This window comes from Coloeus monedula (genome assembly GCF_965178545.1).
Source record: "Coloeus monedula genome assembly, chromosome: 37".
Taxonomy (NCBI): Eukaryota; Metazoa; Chordata; class Aves; order Passeriformes; family Corvidae; genus Coloeus; species Coloeus monedula.
In genome coordinates this window covers 868,480-877,781 of record NC_138817.1, presented here as the reverse complement: position 1 = coordinate 877,781, position 9,302 = coordinate 868,480, and the positions used below count along the sequence as shown (strand labels likewise).

Sequence of the window (9,302 nt, the reverse complement as noted above, 5' to 3'; positions counted from 1 at the left end):
CACTCCCAAAGCCCCGCCTCCCGGCCCCGCCCCATCCCTGCTGTCCTCTCCTGTCCCTCCGCTGTCCCCTCGTCCCCATCCCCCACTGACCCCTCCCTCCACTGACCCCTCCCCCACTGACCATTCCCCCACTGACCCCTCCCCCACTGACCCCTCCCCCTCAGACCCCTCCCCCTTTAGCCCCGCCCACTCCCAAAGCCCCGCCCCCGGCCCCGCCCCATCCCCGCTGTCCCCTCCTGTTCCTCCGCTGTCCCCTCGTCCCCATCCCCCACTGACCCCTCCCTCCACTGACCCCTCCTCCCACTGACCCCTCCCCCTCAGGCCCCTCCCCCTCAGGCCCCGCCCCCTCCGGCCCCGCCCCCTCCGGCCATGCCCGTTCTGGCCGCTGTCCCCGCGCTGTCCCCGCGCTGTCCCCGCGCTGTCCCCTCGCTGTCCCCCCGGCCCGGCCGCTGTCCCCCCGCCGCCCATCCCCCTCCCGGCCGCCGAGCCCCCTCCCCCTGACGCCCCTCCCCCCCCGGCAGGCCCCGCCCCGCCCGGCCATGCCCGGGGGCGCGTTGTCGCCGCCGTTGTCGCCGCCGTTGTCGCCGCCGTTGTCGCCGCCGCGGTCGCCGCCGGTGTCGCCGCCGCTGTGGCTACCGGTGTCGCTGCTGTGGCTACCGGGGCTCCTGTTCTTCCCGGGGCTCTTCCTGCTCACCCGCCACGCGCTGGGCGCCATCGCCGGCTGTCCCCGAGCCAGGGCCACCGTGCTGGCAGCCAGGTGACAGCCGGGACAGGGCGGGGGGACAGCGGGGATGGGGACAGCGGAGGGACAGGGATGGGGACGGGATGGGGACGGGATGGGGACGGGATGGGGACAAGGAAGGGACAGAGATGGGGCAGGGATGGGGGACAGGGATGGGGACGGGACGGGGACAGCGCGGGGGCGGGGGGACGGGGATCGGGACAGAAATGGGGGCAGGGAGAGGACGGGAATGGGACAAGGAAGGGACAGGGATGGGGACAGGGATGGGGACAAGGAAGGGACAGGGATGGGGACAGGGATGGAGACAGGGAAGGGACAAGGAGGGGACAAGGAGGGGGATGGGAGGGACAGGGAGAGGAGGGGACAGGGATGGGAACAGGGATGGGACAAGGAAAGGACGGGGAGGGGGATGGGAGGGACAGGGATGGGACTTGAAGGGGACAAGGAGGGGACAGGGAAGGGACAAGGAGGGGACAGGGATGGGGACAGGGAAGGGACAGGGATGGGGGCAGGGAAGGGACAGGGATGGGGGCAAGGAAGGGACAGGGATGGGGACAGGGAACGGACAGGGATGGGGACAGGGATGGGGGCAGGGAAGGGACAGGGATGGGGACAGGGAAGGGACAGGGATGGGGACAGGGATGGGGGCAGGGAGAGTGATGGAGGGGGCAGGAGGTGACAGAGATGGGGACAGGGAGGGGACGAGGAGGGGACAGGGAGGGGACAACAGGGGAACTGGGATGGGGCAGGGAGGGGACAAGGAAGGGACAGGGATGGGGGACAGGGATGGGGGACAGGAGGGGGACGAGGAAGAGACAGGGATGGGGACAAGGATGGGGACCCCCACCAGGGCCACCGTGCTGGCGGCCAGGTGGGCTTGGGGACAGCCAGGGGACAGCCAGGGGACAGGGATGGGGACAGGGATGGGGATAAGGAGAGAGATAAAGAGAGAGATAAAGAGGGGGAGGGGACAGGGACATGGAGGGGACAAGGAGAGGACAGGGAGGGGGATGGGAGGGACAGGGATGGGACCTGGAGGGGACAAGGAGGGGACAGGGAGGGAACAGGGATGGGGACAGGGATGGGGGACAGGGATGGGGACAAGGAGGGGACAAGGATGGGACAGGGCTGAGGACAGGGAGGGGACAAGGAGGGGACAAGGAGGGGACAGGGCTGGGGACAGGGATGGGGGACAGGGCTGGGGACAGGGCTGAGGACAGGGAGGGGGACAGGGAGGGGGATGGGAGGGACAGGGAGAGGACAAGGAGGGGACAGGGCTGGGGACAGGGAGGGGGATGGGAGGGACAGGGAGAGGACAAGGAGGGGACAGGGCTGGGGACAGGACAAGGCTGGAGGTGGCCCTGGGAGGGGACAGGGTTGGGGACACCAACAGGGATGGGTGGCACCGGGCCAGGGGCGGGGATGGAGGGGACACAGGGAGGGGACACAGGGAGGGGACAGGGCCACCTCCAGGGCTGTGGCAGTGCCAGTGACAAGGCCAGGCCGGCCGGGGGGGTTGGGGACAATCCGGGCCGGGGGATCAGGGCCAGGACGGCGACAATCCGGGGGGGGCAGGGCGGGATTAGCCGCAGCTCACGGCCGGTGACGCGGGGACAGCGCGGGGACAGCGCGGGGACAGCGCGGGGACACGGGGACACGGGGACACGGCTTAGGGACGTCAGCGCGGGGCCTCGGCCCATCCCCCACCCCCCGTGTGTCAGCCCTGTCACCCCGTGTCACCCGTGTCACTCGTGTCACCCCGTGTCACTCTGTGTCCCCCCGTGTCCCCCCGTGTCACCCCGTGTCACCCCGTGTCACCCGTGTCACTCGTGTCACCCCGTGTCACCCCGTGTCCCCCGTGTCCCCCCGGTGTCCCCTGACGGCCCCGCTGTCCCAGGCTGGTGTCATCGGTGCAGGCAGTGATGGCGTCCACGGCCGGGTACATCATCTCCAGCTCGTGCCAGCACGTCATCGATGACCAGTGAGTGACACCCCGGGGACACCCTGGGGACACCCTGGGGACAGCCCCGGGGACACCCCAAACCCACAGGGATGCCCTGGGAACACCCTGGGGGCACCCCAAAACCCCCAGGAACACCCCCAGACCCTCAGGGGCACCCCCAGGGGACACCCCGAAACCATGGGGACACCCAGGGGACATCCCGAGACCCTCAGGGACACCCCCAGACCCCTGGGGACACCCTGGGGACACCCCCGGACCCCCAGGGACACCCCCAGATCCCTGGGGACACCCTCAGGGACACCCCAAACCCACAGGGACACCCTGGGGACACCCCCAGACCCCTGGGGACACCCTGGGGACACCCCCGGACCCCCAGGGACACCCCCAGACCCCTGGGGACACCCTCAGGGACACCCCCAGACCATGGGGACACCCTGGGGACATCCTGGGGACACCCCAAATCCACAGGGACACCCTGAGGACACCCCCCAAACCTGCGGTGTCCCCAAATTTGGGGGGGGGTTCCAGGTCCCCTCCACACCTGGGGACACCTGGGACCCCCAAATTGGGGTCACTCGGGGTCACTTGGGGACACGTGGGACCCCCAAATTGGGGCCATTCGGGGTCACCTGGGGCCACCTGGGGCGTCCCCAAGGTCCTCGGGGTCACCTCTGTTCCTGAATTTGGGGTCCCCTGCACACCTGGGACCCCCAAATTGGGGTCCCCAAGGCCACCTGGTCACCTGGGTGTCCCCAAGGGGTGTCCCCAAGGTCACCTGCACACTTGGGACCCCCAAATTGGTGTCCCCAAGGTCTCTGGCACACCTGGGGCACACCTGGGCACCCCTGGGGCACACCTGGGGCACACCTGGGACACCTGGGGCACACCTGGGATCCCCAAACTGGGGTCACTCGAGGTCACCTGCGCACCTGGGGCTCCCAAATTGGGGTCCCCAAGGTCTCTGGCGCACCTGGGGCACACCTGGGCACACCTGGGCACACCTGGGACACCTGGGACCCCCCAGATTGGGGTTCTCAAGGTCTCTGGGTCAGCTGGGCACACCTGGGGCACACCTGGGGCACACCTGGGGCACCTGGGGCACACCTGGGACACCTGAGACCTGCAAATTGGGGTTCTCGAGGTCTCTGGGTCACCTGGGACCTCCCAGGTTGGGGTCCTTGGGACCTCTGGGTCACCTGGGCATCCACCAGGGACACCTGGCACCCCCAAACTGGGGTCACTGGGGCTCACCTGCACACCTGGCACCCCCAAACTGGGGTCACTGGGGCTCACCTGCACACCTGGCACCCCCAAACTGGGGTCACTCGAGGTCACCTGCACACCTGGGTGTCCCCAAGGGTGTCTCCAAGGTCACTGAGGTCACCTTGGTCCCTGAATTTGGGGTCACCTGGGCACACCTGGGGCACACCTGGGGCACACCCGGGCACACCTGGGGCACACCTGGGCACACCTGGGGCTCACCTGGGGCACACCTGGGGTACACCCGGGCACACCTGGGGCACACCTGGGCACACCTGTCCCCACCTGTGCTCACCCGGTGCCCCATGTGCCCGCAGGCACTGGCTGGCCATTCATGGGGCACACCTGGGGCACACCTGGGCACACCTGGGGCTCACCTGGGGCTCACCTGTCCCACCTGTGCTCAGCCGGTGCCCCGTGTGCCCGCAGGCACTGGCTGGCCATTCATGGGGCACACCTGGGGCACACCTGGGCACACCTGGGGCACACCTGGGGCACACCTGGGCAGTCTTGGGGCACACCCGGGCACACCTGGGGCACACCTGGGCACACCTGTCCCCACCTGTGCTCACCCGGTGCCCCATGTGCCCGCAGGCACTGGCTGGCCATTCATGGGGCACACCTGGGCACACCTGGGGCACACCTGGGCACACCTGGGGCACACCTGGGGCACACCTGTCCCCACCCGTGCTCAGCCGGTGCCCCGTGTGCCCGCAGGCACTGGCTGGCCGCCGCGTACCCGCCCTTCGCCGTGCCCTACTTCGTGTACGACGTGTACGCCATGTACCTGTGCCACCGGCAGCGTGCCCAGGTGAAGGGGCACGGGGACGCGCCCCTGGCCCCGCGCGCCGCCGCCGCCGCCTTCCTGCGCCACGAGCTGCTCATGGTGCTGCACCACGCCGCCATGGTGCTCGTCTGCTTCCCCGTGGCCACCGTGAGCGACCGCGGGGCTACTGCGGGCACCTGCGGGCACCTGAAACACCTGGGGGGCACCTGCGGGCACCTGGGGGGCACCTGAAACACCTGGGGGGCACCTGCGGGCACCTGGGGGGCACCTGAAACACCTGGGGGGCACCTGCGGGCACCTGGGGACACCTGAAACACCTGCGGGCACCTGGGGGGCACCTGGGGGCACCTGAAACACCTGGGGGCACCTGCGGGCATCTGGGGGCACCTGAAACACCTGGGGGGCACCTGCGGGCACCTGGGGGCACCTGAAACACCTGGGGGGCACCTGAAACACCTGCGGGCACCTGAAACACCTGCGGGCATCTGGGGGCACCTGAAACACCTGGGGGCACCTGAAACACCTGGGGGGCACCTGCGGGCATCTGGGGGCACCTGAAACACCTGGGGGGCACCTGAAACACCTGCGGGCACCTGAAACACCTGCGGGCACCTGGGGGTCACCTGGGGGCACCTGAAACACCTGCGGGCACCTGAAACACCTGCGGGCACCTGGGGGGCACCTGGGACACACTTGGGGGGCACCTGGGGTCACCTGGGGGCACCTGCGGGCACCTGGGGGACACCTGAAACACCTGCGGGCACCTGCGGGGGGTGGCACACACCTGAGGGCACCTGGGGGCACCTGGGGACACCTGAAACACCTGCGGGCACCTGCGGGGGGTGGCACACACCTGAGGGCACCTGGGGGGCACCTGGGGGCACCTGAAACACCTGGGGGGCACCTGCGGGCATCTGGGGGCACCTGAAACACCTGCGGGCACCTGAAACACCTGGGGGGCACCTGGGACACACCTGCGGGGGTGGGACACACCTGGGGGCACCTGGGGGGCACCTGAGGGGTGGGACACAGCTGGGCACACCTGGGAGGGCGGGGCACACCTGGGGGCACCTGGGCACACCTGGGGGGGTTGGGCACACCGGGGGGATTTGGGGGTTGGGCGTGGTTTTGGAGGCCCGTGGTGGCCTTGGGGGCTTGGGCCAACTTGGGGGGGGGGGTTGGGGCCACCTTGGGGCCACTTGGGAGGGCTGGGGACTCCTTGGGGGGGTTGGGGCCACCTCGGGGCCACCTGGGGCCACCTTGGGGACATCTTGGGGATGCCGGGGGGAGGTCGGGGACTCCTGGGGCCACCTTGGGGCCACCTGGGGAGGGTTTGGGGGCACCTTGGGGCCATTGGAGAGGGGTGGGGACTCCTCGGGGTCACCTTGGGGACACCTGGGGGGGTTTGGGGACTCCTTGGGGGGGTTGGGGCCACCTCGGGGCCACCTGGGGCCACCTCGGGGACATCTTGAGGATGCCGGGGGGAGGTCGAGGACACCTTGGGGTCACCTTGGGGCCCTTGGAGAGGGGTGGGGACTCCTTGGAGGGGTTGGGGCCACCCTGGGGCTACCTGGGGACACCTCGGGGCCACCTTGGGGCCACCTGGGGCCACCTTGGGGCCACCTTGGGATCACCTTGGGGCCACTTGGGAGCGTTTGGGGCTATCTCGGGGCCACCTTGGGGCCACCTGGGGCCATTGGAGAGGGGTGGGGACTCCTTGGGGGGGTTGGGGCCACCTCGGGGCCACCTGGGGCCACCTGGGGGTGACGCCGGTGTCCCCGCAGCTGTGGCGGCAGGGCAAGGGCGACTTCTTCCTGGGCTGTCTGCTGATGGCCGAGCTCAGCACCCCCTTCGTGTGCCTGGGCAAGGTCCTCATCCTGGTGAGATGGCCCCCGGTGGCCACAAATGGCCCCAAATGGCCCCAAATCCCAAAAAACCCCCAAAAATTCCCCGAAAATTTGCCATAAAATGAGAAAATCCCATAAAAATCCCACAGATTGCCCCCAAATCCCCCCAGTAACTTAGAGGAGACCCCAAAACTCCCCTCAAATATCCCAAAAATATCCCCAAAAATCGCCCCCAAAAATCCCCAAACCCCCAAAAATTCCAAAATCCCCAAAAAATCCCCCCCCCCCCCCAAATCCCCCACAAACCTGAAAAAATCCCACAAAAAAAGGGAAAATCCCAGAAAAATCCCTCCAAAATCCACCCCAAAACCCCCTCGTGGGCCTGGGCAAGGTCCTCACCCTGGGGAGATAGCCCCAGGTGGCCACAAATGGCCCTAGGTGGCCCCAAATCCCCCAAAAATCCCCCAAAAATTCGCAAAAATTCCCCGAAAATGGCCAAGAAACGAGAAAGTCCCATAAAAATCCCACAGATTGTCCCCAAATCCCCCCAATAACTTAGAGGAGACCCCAAAACCCCCTCAAATATCCCAAAAATGTCCCCAAAAATCGCTCCCAAAAATCCCAAAATCCCCAAAAATTCCAAAATCCCCCCAAATCCCCCCCAAAATCCCCCAAAAAATCCCCCCAAAACCTGAAAAAATCCCACAAAAAATGGGCAAAAAATGAGAAAATCCCATAAAAATCCCACAAATTGTCCCCAAATCTCCCCCCAAAACTTAGAGAAGACCCCAAAATCCCCTCAAATATCCCAAAAATATCCCCAAAAAATCCCCCCAAAAATCCCAAACCCCCAAAATTCCAAAATCCCCCCAAAAATCCCCCAAAACCTGAAAAAAATCCCGCAAAAAATGGGAAAATCCCATAAAAATCCCACAAATTGTCCCCAAATCCACCCAAAAACTTAGAGGAGACCCCAAAATCCCCTCAAATATCCCAAAAATCTCCCCAAAAATCCCCAAATCCCCCAAAATCCCCAAAAAATCCCCTCCAAAATCCCCCAGAAAATGAAAAAATCCCCCCAAACCACCTCCAAAAAATCCCCCCAAGCCCCCAGGTGAGACCCCAAAACCCCCCCAAAAATCCTCAAATTCCCCAAAATCCCCCAAAATTCCCCCAAAACCGGGGAAGGCCCCGAAACCTCCCCCAAAATCCCAGAAATTCCCCCCCAAAACCCCAAAATCCCCCCAAAAAACCAAAAATCCCCCCAAAATCCCCAAATTCTCCCCCCAAATTCCTCCAAAAACCCCAAAATTCCCCAAAAATTCCACCCAAAACCTCAAAATTCCTCCCCAAAATCCCCAACCCCCAGAACCACCTCGGGGTCCCTTCCCGAGTGTCCCCATTGTCCCCTCCCAAACCCCCCCGAGATGCCACCACCACCCTTTCCCCCCCTCATTCTCCTCCCACCGCACCCTTTGACATCTCCTTGGATTCCCCAACCCTTGGAGGCCCCACAACCACATCCAGATCCCTTTTCCCACCCCCAATCGGTTCCTCCCAAACCCCCCTGAGATGTCACCACCACGGTTCCTTCACCCCGTGGTCACCCCACGGACCCTTTTAGGGTTTCCCTGTGCCCTCAACCCCCATAGACCTCAGAACCACCTTTGGGATCCTCAATGGGGGGTCCTTCCTTGTCTCCTCCCAAACCCCCCCGAGATGTGGCCACCACCTTTTCCCCCCTTCATTCTCCTCCCACCGCACCCTTTGACATCTCCTTGGCTTCCCCAACCCCTGCAGACCCCAGAACCACCTCGGGATCCCCTTTCCCACCCCCAATCGGTTCCTCCCAAACCCCCCCGAGATGCCACCACCACCTTTTCCCCCCCTTCATTCTCCTCCCACCGCACCCTTTGACATCTCCTTGGCTTCCCCGACCCCCAGAGACCCCAGAACCACCTCGGGGTCCCTTCCCGAGTGTCCCCATTGTCCCCTCCCAAACCCCCCCGAGATGCCACCACCACCCTTTCCCCCCCTCATTCTCCTCCCACCGCACCCTTTGACACCTCCTTGGCTTCCCCACCCCCCGCAGACCCCAGAACCACATCGCCGCCCCCTCTGTGTCCCCCCTCTGTCCCCGCAGTTCCGCCGCCAGCACACGGCGCTGCACAAGCTCAACGGGCTGGCGCTGCTCGTGACCTTCCTGGGCTGCCGCGTGCTGCTCTTCCCGTACCTGTACTGGGCCTACGGGCGCCAGCGGGGGCTGGCGCTGCTGCGCGTCCCGGCCGCGCTGCCCCCGTCCTACAACGCGGCCGCCGCCGCCCTGCTGGCCCCGCAGCTCTACTGGTTCGGCCTCATCTGCCGCGGGGCCTGGCGGCTCTTCCGGCCCGCGGGGGGGACCCCGCCCCGGCCGCCCTGAGGGGGGGATGGGGGTGGGGGTGGGGGTGGGGGGTGGGGGGGACGCGGAGCCCGGAGCGCTGGGGGAGGGGGTGGAGGGGGGGGTGGGGTGTCCTGGGGTGGCTGTGGGGTCACTGTGGGGCAGCTTGGGGTGTCCGTGGGGTGTCCTGGGGGGTCCAGGAGTGGCTGTGGGGTCACTGTGGGGCACCTTGAGGGGTTTTGGAGTCCCTGTGGGGCAGCCTGGGGTGTCCTGGAGTGGGGTCCCTATGGGGCAGCCTGGGGTCCCTATGGGGCAGCCTGGGGTGT

The 9,302-nt window shown here is 66.4% G+C and overlaps 1 protein-coding gene across 1 annotated transcript; it reads left to right on the top strand.

Moving 5' to 3' along the window:
* Nucleotides 1-292: 292 nt before the first annotated feature.
* TLCD3B (TLC domain containing 3B) lies at nucleotides 293-9,018 on the top strand (the record flags this gene model as incomplete). Its single annotated transcript, XM_082300115.1, has 5 exons — nucleotides 293-757; nucleotides 2,640-2,723; nucleotides 4,683-4,899; nucleotides 6,537-6,632; nucleotides 8,743-9,018. Exons 1-5 carry the CDS (start codon nucleotides 540-542, stop codon nucleotides 9,016-9,018), a joined length of 891 nt encoding a protein of 296 aa, XP_082156241.1. The 5' UTR covers nucleotides 293-539.
* Nucleotides 9,019-9,302: the final 284 nt, after the last annotated feature.